Here is a 17,655-nt window from a genome sequence, read left to right on the forward strand (position 1 = left end):
TGGACATAGTCATGGATAAGATGAAGCCCAGCTGAGCAACAGGCCAGATGGGCAAACCTCTGACTTGCTATGAGTTATCCACTTGGCACTTGGTTTTAGGACATTGCTTCTTGCTCTAAGCCATACCCACAGCCTAGTTAAACTTTACCTTTCCTGGGGTCCTTTCATATCACTTTCCAAAGCAAAAATTTAAGAAAATAACAGTGTTTAAACCCTCATTTTCATCTGTTATAAATCATAAAAGCATGTCTCCTTCTCAGAAAAATAACTGCTGATAACTATAGAGTTGTGCTTGGGAAGACTGTGTGTGTGCTAAGTTGCTTCAGTCATGTCCGACTCTTTGCGACCCCATTGACTACAGCGTGCCAGGCTTCTCTGTCCATGGGATTCTCCAAGCAAGAATACTGCAGTGGGTTGCGATGCCCTCCTCCAGAGAATCTTCCCAAGCCAGGGATGGAATCTGTGTCTCATGTCTCCTGCATTGGCAGGCGGGTTCTTTACCACTAGCGCCACCTGTCAACCATTATTCTTGTTTTTGTTAATAAAATAAAAGCAACTGAAATTTATTTCTCTCTACTTTTTCAATGTTTGTCAGCTCTTCAGGAGCAATAAATGTGGCATAGCTATTAAATACTTGAGCTCTGCAACTAGAAAAGAATTTTTGCCAGTGCTGGAGAAAATAATATCCTGGTGGAAAGTCTGCAAATTTCAGAGGAATGATGAAAATCTAATCTAAGAGCTTAGACAAAAGCATAGAGTAGGCATATGACTACCCGTGGTGATTTATTAAAACTTGATGTGATGAAAGCTAATTTATGTGAAGTAATATGAAGGAATGTTAAATGTGTAAAACCTGTCTATGATTTTTACTGAGAAGAAGGAGAAAGGGAGGAAAGGAAGGAGACGGAGAAGAAGAGGAAGCTAGCTTCAGCAAAAATCTGTATGTGCCTGGATTGCCATTCTTTGTGCCTAAATTGCTCCTTTCCAAGATCTTCATGGGGCTGGCTCCTCTGGTCATGCAGGTTTCAACATTTATGTCACCTCTTCAGAGGTGATACTCAAGCATATCACATTGTTGTATTTTCTATTCATTGGAATAGTTATCATTCTGTTTTCTTACGTGTTCGTTACTTTGCTTGTCTCCCTCTTCCCCTAGAATGTACACTTCCTGTGGCAAGGGCCCTGACTGCCTGGTTCAGTTTTCTGTCTCCAGAACCCAGAACAGTACCTGAAACAGACAGGACACTCAAGAAAGAAATGCTTGCTGAATAACTAAATGAATGATCTCTCTCTAACAGTCTTGTGAGCTAAGCACCACTACAGTTTACAGACAAAGAAATTGGGGGGAAAGATATTAAGTACTTTGCCCAAGTAGAGCTGCTAGGGTGCTTGAAAGAGCATCACTGAGTACACTTATCACATCTAAAGGAAAGGGGAAAGCTAATCTCTGCTGTCTCTTCACCTCTGGACATGAATGGCCTGAACTTTTTTTGTTTGTTTTAATTAATTAATTTATTAATTGAGGGATAATTGCTTTACAGAATTTTGTTGTTTTCTGACAAAGCTCAACATGAATCAGTCATAGGTATACAAAAATCCCCTCCCTCTTCAACCTCCCTCCCATCTCCCTCCCCATCCCACCTCTCTACGTTGATACACAGCCCCTGTTTGAGTTTCCTGAGACATACAGAAAATTCCCATTGGCTGTTTATTTTACATATGGTAGTATAAGTTTCCATGTTACTCTATCCATACATCTCACCCTCTCCTCCCCTCTCCCCATGTTCGTAAGTCTTTTCTTTATGTCTGTTTCTCCATTCAGTTCAGTTCAGTTCAGTCACTCAGTCATGTCCGACTCTCTGCAACCCCACGAATCACAGCACGCCAGGCCTCCCTGTCCATCACCATCTCCCAGAGTTCACTCAAACTCACATCCATCGAGTCAGTGATGCCATCCAGCCATCTCATTCTCTGTCGTCCCCTTCTCCTCCTGCCCTCAATCCCTCCCAGCATCAGAGTCTTTTCCAATGAGTCAGCTCTTCGCATGAGGTGGCCAAAGTATAGGAATTTCAGCTTTAGCATCAGTCCTTCCAATGAACACCCAGGACTGATCTCCTTCAGAATGGACTGGTTGGATCTCCTTGCAGTCCAAGGGACTCTCAAGAGTCTTCTCCAACACCACAGTTCAAAAGCATCAGTTCTTCGGCACTCAGCTTTCTTCATAGTTCAACTCTCACATCCAAACATGACCACTGGAAAAACCATAGCCTTGGCTAGACAGACCTTTGTTGGCAAAGTAATATCTCTGCCTTTGAATATGCTCTCTAGGTTGGTCATAACTTTCTTTCCAAGGAGTAAGCATCTTTTAATTTCATGGCTGCAATCACCATCTGCAGTGATTTGGGAGCCCCAAAAAATAAACTCTGACACTGTTTATACTGTTTCCCCATCTATTTCCCATGAAGTGATGGGACCAGATGCCATGATCTTTGTTTTCTGAAAGTTGAGCTTTAAGCCATTGCTGCTGTGCAAATAAATTCTTCAGTACCATCTTTCTAGATTCTGTATATATGCTTTAGTATACAATATTTATCTTTCTCTTTCTGACTTACTTCACTCTGAATATAGGCTCTAGGTTCATCCACCTCATTAGAACTGACTCAAATGTGTTCCTTTTTATGGCTGAGTAATATTCCATTGTGTATATATACCACAACTTCTTTATCCATTCATCTGTCGATAGACATCTAGGTTGCTTCCTTGTTCTAGCTATTGTAAATAGTGCTGCAATGAACAATGGATACATGTGTCTTTTTCAATTTTGATTTCCTCAGGGTATATGCCAAGAGTAGGATTGCTGGGTCATATGGTGGTTTTATTCCTAGTTTTTAAAGGAATCTCCATCATAATGTTTTAGTTTTTATGTCTCAACAATCTTACTGTCTTTCCAGTACCATTTTAAAAATTAAAAATAGTCTTATAAAAGCAATGTATATTTTTTGTTAAAAAGATATAAATACAAGAAAAAAAGAAAAGAAAAACACAAAAAGGGGAAAAAAATTAAATCCATCCACAACCTTGCTACCCACATAATCACTATCATCCCTGACAATATATGAAGCGAAGAAGCGAAGTCATGTCTGACTCTTTGCGACCCCGTGAACTGTAGCCTACCAGGCTCCTCAATCCACAGAATTCTCCAAGCAAGAATACTGAAGTGGGTTGCCATTTCCTTCTCCAGGGAATCTTCCCAACCCAGGGAACAAACCTGGGTCTCCCACATTACAGGCAGATGCTTTACCATCTGAGCCACCAGGGTAGCCCGATAATATATGATAGACACATCTATTAAAAATGGGTTAATATCTTACATAATATTTTAATATATTTTGCATAATATATTGTGTATACATTTTCATATCAATATTCACCCATATGGTGTTGAAAGTCTATGTGACAATTTCTATGATATAAAAAGAGATCTCACAAATTGCTGATTTAAGGGGAGGAGGAATTAGAGAAATGTGGTCAAATGATACAAACTTCCAGTTAGAAGTAATATAAGTACTAAGGGTGTAATGTGTAGCATGATAACTATAGCTAACACTGATGTATGACATATAAGGAAGTTGCTAAGAGAATAAATCCTAAATATTTTCATTAGAAAGTTTTTTAAAAGGATTTTTTTTCCATTTTTTGCTTTCAATATTAGATAATGAATGTTCATTAAACCAACAGTGGTAATAATCATTTCATGATGAATGTAAGTCAGATCGTTATGCTTAATGATACATTAATCTTAATCTCATACAGTATTATATATCAATTATATCTCAATAAAACTGAGAGAAAATAAATTACTGAATAAAAGCCTTATTTTTAGAAACTGAATTTCTCACTCCCTATCCCTTACCTTTCCTTTTCATCTTCCTTTTTATTCCTTTTTCTTTTTTCTTTTTTAAACCAATATAAGCAATAGCACCATAAACATCTTTTACATTGATCTCTGGGCACTTATCTGATTATTTTATTATAATAAATGCCCCCCAAATTTTTGCCAGCTTTACCCCCAGCAGCACTATGTAGACATGCCTGTATTCTTTCCCTTCTCCTTCCTTCATCCTATTTTCCTACTGATTTGTTAAAGTTTTTTTAATTTGTATAAGAATAGTATTCCAGTTTATGTCATTTATGTTATACACTTCCCCGTCTGTTATCTGTCTTAACTTTTTTTATGGGGTTAAGAAGGCTGTCTGGGGTCAGGACAGACACAAGATTGGCTACATTTATTTAATGCAATGTCATTTTTCTTTACATGTGCAAAATTGGGATAATTATAGGATTGTTACCAGCATCAAGTAAGTTGTGATATAAAATAATGAGGACAGTGCCTGACTCTTGGTAAGCATTTGATAAATGACAGCCTTTATAATAATTTACAGTTTGAATGCTCATGTAGTCACTTTTTTTTTCTTTAGTTGTAGATGCCATACACAGGAATTACCTGATGACTATATGAATATTCACCTGTGTTTTACTACTATGGTTTTATATTTTACATTTAAAATATCTAATCTGCATGGAATGTATTTTGTTGGTAATTATGAAATAATGATTTGATTACTTATTTTTTCCTAATATGGTTAATCAGTTTTCCCAACATTTAATGAACAAACCGTCTTTTGCTCACAAACTTAAAATGCTACTTCTATTATATCTGAAATTCCCATTCACACTTATGTGTGAATCTTCTCTTGTTTCATAGATGTGTCTATTGCTGCCTTGACTGCTGTTCTGTTTTATTTATTGAGGCTTTATTAAATGTTTTAATATCTGATAGGGAAAGTGTCATCTTGTAATCTTATTTTCTAAAGTTTCTAGGGTATTTTTGTATGTCAACACTTTTATAGTAACTTTAGATTTGGCAACCTGAGGTCTAAGTAATCCTTTCCTGTCTGTGCTAAGTCACTTCAGTCCTGTCCAACTGTGACTCTATGGCCTGCAGCCCACCAGGCTCTTCTACCCATTGGATTCTCCAGGCGAGAATACTGGAGTGGGTTGCCATGCTCGCCTCTAGGGGGTTTTCCTGACTCAGGGATTGAATATATGTCTCTTATATCTCCTGCATTGGCAAGTGTGTTCTTTACCACTAGAACCACCTGGGAAGCTCCTAAATAATCCTAAATAGCATTAAATATACATAACTTTATTTGATGCAGGATATCTTTTATAGTACTATACTCTCATTTAGGAAAGTCCCTACATTCATGTTCTTAAATAAATGTACCTCAGAACTTCATAGTTATCTTAACATTAATAGTGAATATTGTTTGTTAAGATTATTTCTAGGCATTTCATACAATTTTGCTCTTGTGAATGCTATCCATTTGACCATTTTTTCCTAACTGGTTTCTATTGTTACATAGAAATTTATTTTTATAAACTGCAATCATGAATATAACCACCCACTTTACTGAATTTATCTGTCCTAAAACTTTTAAGCTGTTTTTCTTGAATTTTCCCAGCAATCACATTATTTGCAAATATGCAGTCACCTCATTTCTAATAGTCATAAGTCATTTTTTCTTTTTTATTGCTTTGTTTAGAACATTTAAAACACTGTGTAGTGATAGCAACAACAACAGAAATACTTTTTTCTTTCTCTGCTTTTTTAAAAATTGAAGTATGGTTGATTTGCAATGTTATGTTAGTTCCTGGTGTAGAGAAAAGTGATTAGGTCATACAAATATATATATTGCTTTTCATATTCTTTTCCATTACGGTTTATCACAGGATATTGATATAGTTCCCTGTGCTATACAGTGGTGGTGGTTTAGTCACTCAGTCGTGTCCAACTCTTGCGACCCCATGAACTGCAGCCCACCAGGCTCATCTGTCCAGGGATTCTCCAGGCAAGGACACTGGAGTGGGTTGCCATTTCCTTCTCTGTACTATACAGTAAGACCTTTATTTTGTTTATCTAATAGTTGTTTATCTATTTTATATATAGTAGTTTGTATATGCTAATCCCAAACTCCTAATTTATCTCTCTCCCACCCACTTGCCCCTTTGGTAACTGTAAGTTTGTTTTCTGTGTCTAGAAATCCTTATTTTTTCTGTCTTTAATGATCACAGAAGGGCCATATTATGTTTTACTATTGAGAATAATGGCTCTCTTCCCAATGTTCTATTCCTTTTACTCTTGTCTTTAAACATATGTTCTTTCTTCTGTTGATATCAATAGAAACAGAGAACAGTGACTTCTTATTTTCTCACCCATATTAACAACATTTTTCTCTTTGACTATCAGCTATTTCAGTGAAAAACTATGTATTCTATATTTTCCAATAGTTGACTTTAAGGGAAAGAATCGTTCTGTTTCATTTTTGTTGTTTTCTTTTGGTTACCTTTGCAGAAGAAAGGCTGATAACGTGTTGCTCTTTCTCGTTTGTCACAATCTCGGTGATACTGAACATGTGCCCCACAAGTTTCCCCACTGGCTTGGTGCTGATGTTGGGGTGCCACAACCGGAGCACTTTATCGTCTCCTGAAAGAAGGACATGTGCAGATTGTTATGTTCTCAGAGACGCAGACGGGCACAGTTTAAAGCGTCTTTCTCATCTTTAATCATGTCCTAATAGCTCAGCTGGTAAAGAATTCTCCTGCAATCAGGAGACCCCAGTTCGATTGCTGGGTCAGGAAGATCTGATGGAGATGGGATAGGCTACCCACTCTGGTATTCTTGGGCTTCCCTTGAGGCTCAGTTGGTAAAGAATCCTGATGCCTGCAATGTGGGAGACCTGGGTTCCATCCCTGGGTTGGGAAGATCCCCTGGAGAAGGGAAAGGCTACCCACTCCAGTATTCTGGCCTGGAGAATTCCATGGACTGTATAGCCTATGGGGTCACAAAGAGTTGGACACGACTGAGTGACTCTCACTATCTTTCTTCTAATATCAAATCACAGTCTGTTTCTTCCTGGATGCTATGATTGACTTGCTTTGGATCTGCTTCTTCTTGTCAATGCTGTTTTGTAATCATTGTATCTACATATATAAATTTGAATTCTCATAAATATTCTATGAGTTCTTTTCTTGATTTAATATGTTCCTACTCATTTATGCATTAATGTATTATGCGTGCATGCTCAGTTACTCAGTTGTGTCCGACTATTTGCAACGCCGTGGACTGTAGCCTGCCTGGCTCCTCTGTTCATGAAATTTTCCAGGTAATAATACGGTGTGGGTTGCCATTTCCTATTCCAGGAGATCTTCCAGCCCAGGTATCAAACCTGTGTCTCTTGAGTCTTCTGCACTGGCAGGTGGATTCTTTACCACTGCACCACCTGGGAAGCCTGAGATGAATCTTAGAGGAGTTAAATAACCTATCCAAGGCTTGCTAGTAAAAAAAAACTAGTATTTGTTCCTAGACTGTCTGACTCCAGAGCCTAGGCTGAAAGCCATCACAGGCCTAGTATCCTAGCTTGACAGGTAAGGAGTCAGGCCAGCAGGATAGCTTAGTCCTCTCATCTTTCTCCTCAAGTCTCTTATATTTGTCATCTTTCCTGTTACTCTCAGCAGATAATCTGAGCCCTTAAATGTTGGTAGTTATAAGCACTCTATCGTTAGTCCACTTCTCTGTTAATGCTAAATCATTGGCTTTTGATCTTTTTGTCAAGGACTCCTTGAGGATTTGATAAAATTTTGGACTTTCTGTCCAGAAAAATGCATGTAGACACACAGCCATTCAGCCTAAGGGGCTATAGGACTCCCTTAAAGTCCACACATGGGCCCCAGGCTAGGAATTCATGCTCTCACACACTGAAACAGATTCTAGAGAGATTAAAGGTAAACTGTAAAATGAACAGATTTGTAGTAAATATAGGAGAATTTGTTTCACACAGTCTCAGGCTAAGGAGGGCCTTTCAAAGTGTGCGACCACACCAAAAAGCCACAAAGAAAAAGAATGACAGATTTGACTTTATACAAACTTAAAATTTCTCTAAAAGGTTTTGTTAGCAGTAAAATGCTATAGCTGTGTGAAAACTCTTGTAACTGCGCTAATTAAGGAGAGCACCATTTGCAAAGTAGAAAATCCCTGTGTAACGTGGACTGTCCTCTTACCTCCAGTGACAATCACATTTGCTTTCATACAGTAACAGAAAGTGTTTGCTCCTCTTGGCATGGCAAACTCTCTGACAGGCCTGCAAAACACAAGCTAAAAGTAAAACTTGTTTATTTTTCTTCCTAAAGTTAATTCCAACTTATAAATAATGTTCAAGAAGTTCATCTCTAAGTCGTAAATCTATTTACCCACAGGAAAAAAATTGTAAGTAATGATTAAATTTTCGCTGACCCACAGAATCTATTTGTTCTATGATATGATATTAATACAGCATTTGCATTGTTTCTGTTTAAAAAGAAGTCCATTCCTCTTCCCTGGAGCTGAGGTTGTGCTAGTGTTAAGAATGGACAGGAGATATATCACCTCTTAAGCCAGAAAGTACATTGTTCAGCTCAATGAGTCTTTCTCGTAGAACAAAATGGCAGGAATGTGTCTGGACATTTCTCCCTCTCTCATTATCCACAGCCAACTTTCTGTCAAGTCTTGTTGATTTTCCCTCCTAAATAGACATGAAATTGACCACTTCTTCCCATTTCCATCATAATATCTTGGTTTGGGCTTCCCTGGTGGTCCAGTGGTTAAGAGTCTGCCTTGCAATGCAGGGGACACGAGTTCGACCTGTAGTCCAGAAGATCCCACATACCACGAGGCTACAAAGCCCGTGCACCACAGCTACTGGGCCGCAGACCCTAGAGCTTGTGCTCCCAGCAAGAGAAGCCACTGCAGTGAGAAGCCCGCACACCACAACAGAATAGCCTCTGCCTACTGCACAAGAGAAAGCCCACCTGCAGCCAAAAATGAATAAATAAGTTAAAAATAAATAATATCCTGATTCAACTCTCCATCCCCTCTCACCAGAACTACTGCAATAAACTAATTTCTCAGCTTCCACTATTTTCTATTCCTCTTTCCCCAATCCCACTCCAAATCCCGTTAAGTTGCCGCCAAAGTGACCTTTCTAAAACATGAATGGATCACATCACTTTTCTCCAGTGGGTTCCTGATGCTCTCAGGAATACCAGGTTCCATCACTTGGCCCACAAGGCCTAGGTGGCACTGGGTGGTCCCTGTCATCTTTCCAGGCTCACCCTACACCTTCTTCTTCCCTTTGATCAAGCCTTGTGGTCTCTTCAGCCTCCTTTCTGACCTCACTGAACTCTCTTCCTCCTCAAGAGCTTCTGCACAGGCCAAAGATGTTTCTCGCCTGGATTGTAGCCACACTAGCAACCACCCTCCTCCAGGTGTATGTGCTGTGCTTAGTTGGTCAGTCATGTCTGACTCTTTGCGAACCCATGGACTCCTTTGCAAACCCACCAGGCTCCTGTGTCCATGGGGATTCTCCTGGCAGGAATACTGGAGTGGGTTGCCATGCCCTCCTCCAGGGATCTTCCCAACCCAGAAATCGAACCCAGGTCTCCCTCATTACAGACAGATGCAGGTGTCTGCTTGAATATTAATATCTCTGAAAGGCCTTTCCTAGACTCCACCCTCCTGTCCCCACCAACTACATTAAGCCTTTCGTGTTACTTTCTAGTCTGGTACCATGTTATTTTCCCTTAGGCATAAAGCACCTGACCTTAGTCTACTCTTGCCTTGTATGTTTCCTTTCCTTTTCTTTGTTTGTAAATAAAATGGTAGTATATACTATTCTGTTCCTTGATTTTCCACTTAATAATAAATGTTGAAGATCTTTCCAAATCTGTACATTAAAAAACTTTATTCTTTTTAAAATTATCATAGAGTATTCCCTTGAATGAATAAATCCTTTAATCTCTGAGGAACATCAGACTGTCTCAAATTTTTTGTGATTACAAATAATATTGCAATGAGCAGTCTTGTAAGATTGCCATTTTTCTATAAGTTCTTAGAAATGATACTGCAAGTCAAGGGATACTTGCATTTGTAATTTTAAAATATATTATAGTTTCTTTTTAATTCTTTTTGCTCACCAGACTACACTTCTTTAAATGGGGCTCTTTCTAAAAACTGGGCCTTATAAAGCATAATTTATTATATATAGCTTGTCTTTAGGGCTATCTTTGAGATAACGAACCTTAAGGGACAATACCCAGAAGCACCTTGGATTGCAGTTATCACCTTAAACTTCAGGTAAGAATAAATTTTCTTTGTAAGTGCCCAATTGTGGATTTGGGTTATAAAAGAAATAGATATGAATTAAACACAAGCTGTAGAGTTCCCAGAACACAATCATAGAGTCCATGAGAGAACATGGAAATGAAATCTGATGGTTGGACATCATGCCTACAGGAATACTTGGAAGAGTACTGAGATGAGGCTAATTGGAGAGGAGAACCTAGGGCAATAGAGATACAGAATACAAGAGATTCAATAAGAATTTATTAGGCAATATAGACAAATTTGTGATTGATTATTTGTGAAAGTTGAGGGGAAAAGGAGTCATGTGGGGTTGCTAAATTTCTGCCCAGAATGATTTGATAGATCATGGTGCTGAAATAGGAGGGAAGGAGGCATGGCACAAACGTTTTAAAAATGATGTAGCCCGAAAACACGACATAGATTGATTAGAATTAAATAGATCCTCAGATGTTCGAGTGGGGAAGGCAATGGCACCCCACCCCAGTACTCTTGCTGGAAAATCCAAAGGACAGAGGAGCCTGGTGGGCTGCAGCCCATGGGGTCGCTAAGAGTCAGACACGACTGAGCGACTTCACTTTCACTTTTCACTTTCGTGCATTGGAGAAGGAAATGGCAACCCACTCCAGTGTTCTTGCCTGGAGAATCCCAGGGGTGGAGGAGCCTGGTGGGCTGCCGTCTATGGGGTCACACAGAGTCGGACACGACTGAAGCGACTTAGCAGCAGCAGCAGCAGCAGATGTTCAAGAATCTGGCTGCAATGCAGGAAACCTAGGTTTGATCCCTGAGTCAGGAGTATCCCTTGGAGGAGGGAAGAGCTACCCACTTCAATATTCTTGTCTGGAGAATCCCGTGGACAGCAAAGCCTGGCAGGCTACAGTCCATGGGATCACAGAGTCGGACACAACTGAGCAACTAACACTTTTCAAGATGGCAAGCTAGTCAACTTCCACTAGACCTTGAGCCTCAGTATATGCTCACTGTACACCAGCATGTTAAATGACATACTCATAGGTGCCATGATAGTTCCAAGTACAACCATCAAAGATCAAAAGGTGGGCAGAGGCCCAATTTCTGAAAATTTCTGCCCTCTCCCCAAAATAGTTGGAATAATCCTCTCACTCATTAGCCTATGAAATTATTAACCAAACCACATTTCAAAGCTTCTCTCTCTCATTCTGAGATAGCCCACACTGTCCATGGAGTATGTTTCTCTCCAAATCTATTTCTTACCTATCACTTTGTCTCTCACTGAATTTTTTCTGTGATGAGACATCAAGAACCTGAGCTTCATTAAGTCCTGAAACCAGGTGTGTGATCTCAGCTAAAAGGTTCAAGTCCCAAACTGAGGTGCACAGTTTCAGCTGGCGAGTCATGAAGGGACAGTGATAAGGTAAGAAAACGTGGAGAGTTAGCTCTCAGTCCTAAAGGGGCCAATAGGACACCATGAGCCAGGTGTACTGGGGAGGATGCTCTGCCAATGTCTGCTCATTTTTTACTGGTGGGTCAACCCTGTATGCTTATGCATATCCAGCAGCAGGTCCAAGACAGAACTATTAATCTCTGTACTCTTTGAGTTTTTGCTCCTACATTCTTAATCACTCCTGCTATGTTTCTTTCTTTTGTTAACCCCAGAACACCTGTGTGACCACCAAGACGAACTTTATTTTACTCCCCTCCCTCTGATCCTTACAAGTGTTGACCCTTTATTCCCAGCTTGCAGCCAGAGCAACTCCCACTCATCATGGACACCACTGGGGATAACTTCTGTTCCATTCCCTTTCAGCAACTTTGCAGGTACTAACACCTGGTTGGAAAAATACCTCGGAAGGGATAGCATCTAAAATCATAAGGGCAGTCCTTGACCAAATTATGGATGGATTTTGACTTGAATGGAATTTTGGATAGCATGGGAGTTAGAGACATCTCCTCAGGTTTAGGTCTGAAATGAATCAGATTGCATCAGTCCCAACAAATTACCTCTCTGGGCCATATCCTCCAGGATTGGGAAAGATTCAGACAACAGAAATTAAAAAGAAAAATATTTATTAGGTACATAACCTACCATATGGGCTTCCCTGGTGGCTCAGTGGTAAAGAATCTGCCTACAATGCAGGAGACACAAGAGACACAAGTATGATCCCTGGGTTGAGAAGATCTCCTGGAGAAGGAAACGGCTACCCACTCCAGTATTCTTGCCTGGGAAATCCCATGGACAGAGGAGCCTGGCGGGCTACAGTGCACAGGGTCACAAGAGTCAGACATGACTTAGCGACTAAACCACCGCCAACAACAACCTACAATATGAGTTAGGAAGCCAAAAAAAGTGACCACTCAATGGGTCCCTGAGTTATACTATATTGCAGTTGGGAGCAGCTTTTTCAGTAGGAGCTACTCCTGACCGCTGGGAGGAGCTATTGCCCCAGGGGAAGCCAAGGTACTAACCTCAGCAGCCATCCTGCTGGCCGAAGCCTCTCCTTCAGCTAAGGCTATTACCCCAGGTGGAGTAGCTAGGGATGAAAAGAGGTGCCTCCCCTCATATTCAGGAACCTCTTCTTTGTACCCTGAGATACTCAAGGGGCCCATCCTTAGCCCAGCTTGCATTCACAGTGATTATAAGTTACCAACCAACTGCCCCTTCAGTTTTGCCTCTGAGAGAGGGTCCTGATAGAAATCAGGGAACAGTAAGAGGACCATGTACCTTTCTCAATGTCTGATCTAAGTATGGCAGAGGACAAGCTGAGAAGTTTATCTGAGGATCCTGAACTTTTTCAAAGGGGTTTACCCAACTAGCGAGAACTTTTGATCTCACCCGAGGAGATTTACAGATCTTACTATCCTGCTGTTGCACCCTCGAGGAAAAGCAGCGTACAATACTGGTGGCCAGAGCTCTTGCAGACCAGCTGGCAGCCCGAGTCCAGTAGACCCATGCAGGGTCTACCACCAGTGGAGAGTGACACTACTCTGAGACAGACTCACAATGGATTACCAGGTAAATTCTACTGATAGAGACTGGACCGTATGATTAACTGGTTAATAGAAGATATAAAGAAACTTGGGCTTCCCAGGTGGCGCTAGTGGTAAAGAACCCACCTGCCAATGCAGGAGACATAAGAGACATGGGTTCGATCCCTGCTTCAGGAAGATCCCCTGGAGGAGGGCATGGCAACCCACTCCAGTATTCTTGCCTGGAGAGCCCCATGGACGGAGAAGTCTGGAGGGCTACAGTCCATAAGGTTGCAGAGTAGGACATGACGAAAGCTACTTAGCGTGTGCGTGCACACACACACACACACACACACACAAATAACCTTAGAGTAAAACCCGTTAATTATGAAAAAGTACAAGAGGTCTAACAGGGGCAGGATGAACATCCTGCAGTTTTCCAAGGGAGACTAGAAGAGGCTTTTAGGAAGTATATAGATGTAGATCCCTTCTCTTCCAAAGGACAAACCCTTTTGGCTATGCCTTTGATAGCCCAGTCTGCCCCAGATATCAGGTGCAAAATTCAGAAAGCTACTGCTAGTCCTCAGACTCCAATGAGTGATTTGCTTCAATTGGCTTATTCAGCTTTCAATAATGGGGATATTGCCAAAAAGGCTGAACGCACCCAAAGAAATATACTAAGGGTCCAAATACTTGCAGTGACTTTGTCTGCTCAGAGACCACCAACTGGGAGGCTGGCTTTGCTAAGCCAATCTGTCCCTAGTGGACCACAGGGTCCATGGGTACCCATACAAGGCCAGTGTACTCTGTGTGGACAAAAGGGGCACTGGAGGGAGGATGGCAATTAACATGCCTTTGCAAACAGCGAGAGCATTGGAAGAGGGAATGTCCCAGATGCCAGAGAGTGACCACTGAGGACCACTAATGGTTTCACAATCAGAAGACTGACAGGGCTCAAGGCTGAAAGCCTCTCTGCCTAGAGATACTATCTACATAACAAATGTTGAGCCACGAGTGATCATTGATGTGGTGGGCCACTTGATAGAATCTCTTGTAAACACTATTGCAACCTTCTCTATAACAACCCAAAGGGTTGGAAACCTTAGCAATCATAAGGAATATGTAATGGAGTGTCAGAGCTTCCCTGGTGGCTCAGTGGTAAAAAAAGAATTCACCTACCAGTGCAGGAGACTTGAGTTTGATCCCTGGGTCAGGAAGATCAGAAATGGCAACTCACTCCAGTGTTCTTGCCTGGGAAACTCCATGGACAGAGGAGCCTGGCAAGCTATAGTCCATGGGGTTGCAAGAGTCAGACATGACTTAGCAACTAAACAACAACAGAGTGTCAGGGAAGAGACAAGGGCATGGTTTCCTGGGACCCCTTCTGTGAAACATCAGTGGCTAATTGTCTTCACATTGCTTTCAGTTTGTGCCTGATTGTCTCATCCCTTTAACAGGGAGAGATTTATTAACTAAATTAGGGACCACTCTGTTTCTGGAGGAGCAAGGGGATCACCCTCATCACCAAATGGTTCTAACGGAAAGTGAAAAGAAACAGATTGAAGCTGATATGAAACCCTTAGTAGACCCTGGAGTGTGGAGTATGGAGGTTCGAGGCTTGACCAAAAATATCCAGCCAGTGGTTATTAAGTTAAGACCTGGGCAGGAATATCCCTGCAAAAAGCAATACCCCCTAAAACCAGAGGCACAGAGAGGAATCTTTTCCCTTAGTAAAGGAATAACTTTTGGATGGATTGATGGTGCTCTGTCAGTCACCATGTAATATGTCAGTATTGAAAGTGAAAGTTGATCGGTCATGTCCAGCTCTTTGTGATCCCATGGACTGTAGCCCTCCAGGCTCCTCTGTCCATGGGGATTCTCGAGGCATGGATACCAGAGTGGATTGCCATGCCCTCCTTCAGAGGATCTTTCCAACCCAGGGACTGAACCCAGTCTCCCGCATTGCAGGTGGACTCTTGACCAACTGAGCCACCAGGAACACATTTTCAAACCCACTAGGGAGTATCAATTTGTACAAGATCTAAGGACTGTTAATGAAGCAATGGAATCCATGTACTCTATTGTGCCTCATCCTTATACTATCATGACTCACATGCCCAAGTCCAGATGGTACAAATATTTATTGGTAGTGGTAGACATTCCCTGGATGGGTAGAGGTTTTTCCCGCACAGAGAACAGGCCTCAGAGGTAACAAAACACTTGCTTAAGGAGATAATCCCATTTTGGATTACCTCAGTCTATACAAAGTGATCCCTCTGAATTTACCTCTAAAATGCCCCAACAAGTAGCTAAAACCCTGGGGGAAAGTACTCCCTTCATACAGCATAGAGACCCCAATCCTCAGGGAAAGTGGAAAAAAATGAATGATACTTGGAAGTGAACTATAGCCAAATTATGCCAAGAGACCCAGGAAAACTGAGTCCAAATATTACCAATTACTCTAATGAGAATAAGGGCAGCCCCCAAAGAAAAGCTAAGATGCAGTCCCTATGAATTAATGTATGGGAGACCCTTCTTAACAAATGATTTTGTATTAGATGGAGAAACAGCTGTGCTTCTCTGGTGGCTCAAATGGTAAAGAATCTGCCTGCAATGCAGGAGACTCGGGTTCAATCCCTTGGGAAGATCCCCTGGAAAAGGGAATGGCAACCCACTCCAGTATTCTTGCCCAGAGAATTCCATGGACAGAGGAGCCTGGCTGGCTACAGTCAATAAGGTCCCAAAGAGTCAGACATGACGGAGCAACTAACACAGAGAGAGATTACAAAGAGATTATACTATAAACTCGGACCAAGTACAACTTGTCCTAATAGATGGGAGACCCCTGTAATTTAATGATCACTCAAGAAAGCTATCGGATCTTTGTGGAATAAAGCACGCCTGCTTAACTATAAAGTGTGAGATATGCCCCGAGTCATTAAGTGAAAGAAAAAAATGTTACCACCTTTCAGCTGATTTGAATAAGCACTATGACAGTCCAATGGCGCCCCACTCCAGTACTCTTGCCTGGAAAATCCCATGGACAGAGGAGCCTGGTGGGCTGCAGTCCATGGGATCACTGAGGGTCGGACACGACTGAGCGGCTTCACTTTCACTTTTCACTTTCATGCATTGGAGAAGGAAATGGCAGCCCACTCCAGTGTTCTTGCTTGGAGAATCCCAGGGACGGGGGAGCCTGGTGGGCTGCCGTCCATGGGGTCGCACAGAGTTGGACACGACTGAAGTGACTTAGCACCATGACAGTCCTAGTTTGACCTCATATGGTCAGACACTCTCCCACCCAATAGGAATGAGGAGCTAGTGATGTAAGCCTGGCATCTACTTGAAGAATGAGGAAGAAGGCAGTCTTTTCCCCCTCCCTCACTTTCCTTTGATTATAAAAATGTAGCTCACTTAATCCTCAGGGTCCCGCCAGCCTGTTTGCATTTCTCACAAGTGTCCTATGTTAGTAAATCTACTTCTTGCCTATCACTTTGCCTCTCACTGAATTCTTTCTGTACTTAGGCACAAAGAACCTGAGCCACAGTTAAGTCCTGACACCAGGAGAGTGATTCTAATTAAAAAATCGTGAATTCAGGTCCCAATCTGGCTTTAGCCTGAGTTCGCGTCCCACTACATGGGGTCAAGTCTCATTCTGAGGTGCACCATTTCAGTGCTACCAAGAAAAGTTAAAATGCTATAAAAGGCATAGATTAAAAGGCGAGGGAAGTAAAATTTAGCTATGAACAATAAATTTAAGGGGCTATGAGATATTTAGGTGGACATGGTAAGTAGGTATACGTACAGCTTGGGTTTCATCAGTATGCAAATATTAATATATTGGGATAGAGGAAAATAGCCCAAGATTTGCATAGAAAGTGACTATTAAGGTTGGTTAAGGACAAAACTCCGGCGAATGCCACCACAAAAATAGCAGATGCAAAAAGAGAAATCACAAGGGAAAAGAACAAACATAAGATACTGGGAGAAAACTCTGGCTTCCCAGAAGCCAAGAGAATAGAGTTTTAGGGAGGGTGATCAGTAATACCGCCAAACGATCTTCCAAGGTGGCCGTGCTCATTTTACATTCCCAGAAGCCCTGAATGAGAGTTCCTATTGTTCCACATTCTTGCAGCATTTGATGTCAGTGTTTTGGATGCTGGGCACTTGTAGGTGTGTAATGATATCTCATTGTGACTTTAGTTTGCATTTCTCTAGTGATGTAGGATGTGAAACATCTTTTCATATACTTATTGCCATCTGTATACCTTCTTTGGTAATGTGTCTGCTCAGATATTTTGCTTATTGTTCAATCAGGTTGCTTTATTGTTGTATTATAAGAGTTCTTTGTATATTTTGGATAACTCTCCTTTATCACATATATGTTTTGCAAATATTTTCTCCTAATCTAGGGCCTGTCTTCTTGTTCTCTTGATGGTGTCTTTTTCAAAACAGAGTTTTAATTTGAATGA

At 41.2% G+C, this 17,655-nt stretch overlaps 1 protein-coding gene across 1 annotated transcript in view; it reads right to left on the reverse strand.

Annotated features, from left to right (window-relative positions):
* WDR64 (WD repeat domain 64) overlaps positions 1 to 17,655 on the reverse strand; it is a 135,781-nt gene that overhangs the window by 68,509 nt on the left and 49,617 nt on the right. The window contains exons 8-9 of the mRNA XM_005690570.3: positions 8,122 to 8,201; positions 6,408 to 6,547 (exon numbers count right to left, since the gene is read on the reverse strand). Of these exons, the coding sequence (XP_005690627.2) occupies positions 6,408 to 6,547; positions 8,122 to 8,201 (220 nt within the window). The remainder of the gene's footprint in view (positions 1 to 6,407; positions 6,548 to 8,121; positions 8,202 to 17,655) is intronic.

The sequence above is a fragment of the Capra hircus genome, chromosome 16, assembly GCF_001704415.2.
Source record: "Capra hircus breed San Clemente chromosome 16, ASM170441v1, whole genome shotgun sequence".
Classification (NCBI taxonomy): domain Eukaryota; kingdom Metazoa; phylum Chordata; class Mammalia; order Artiodactyla; family Bovidae; genus Capra; species Capra hircus.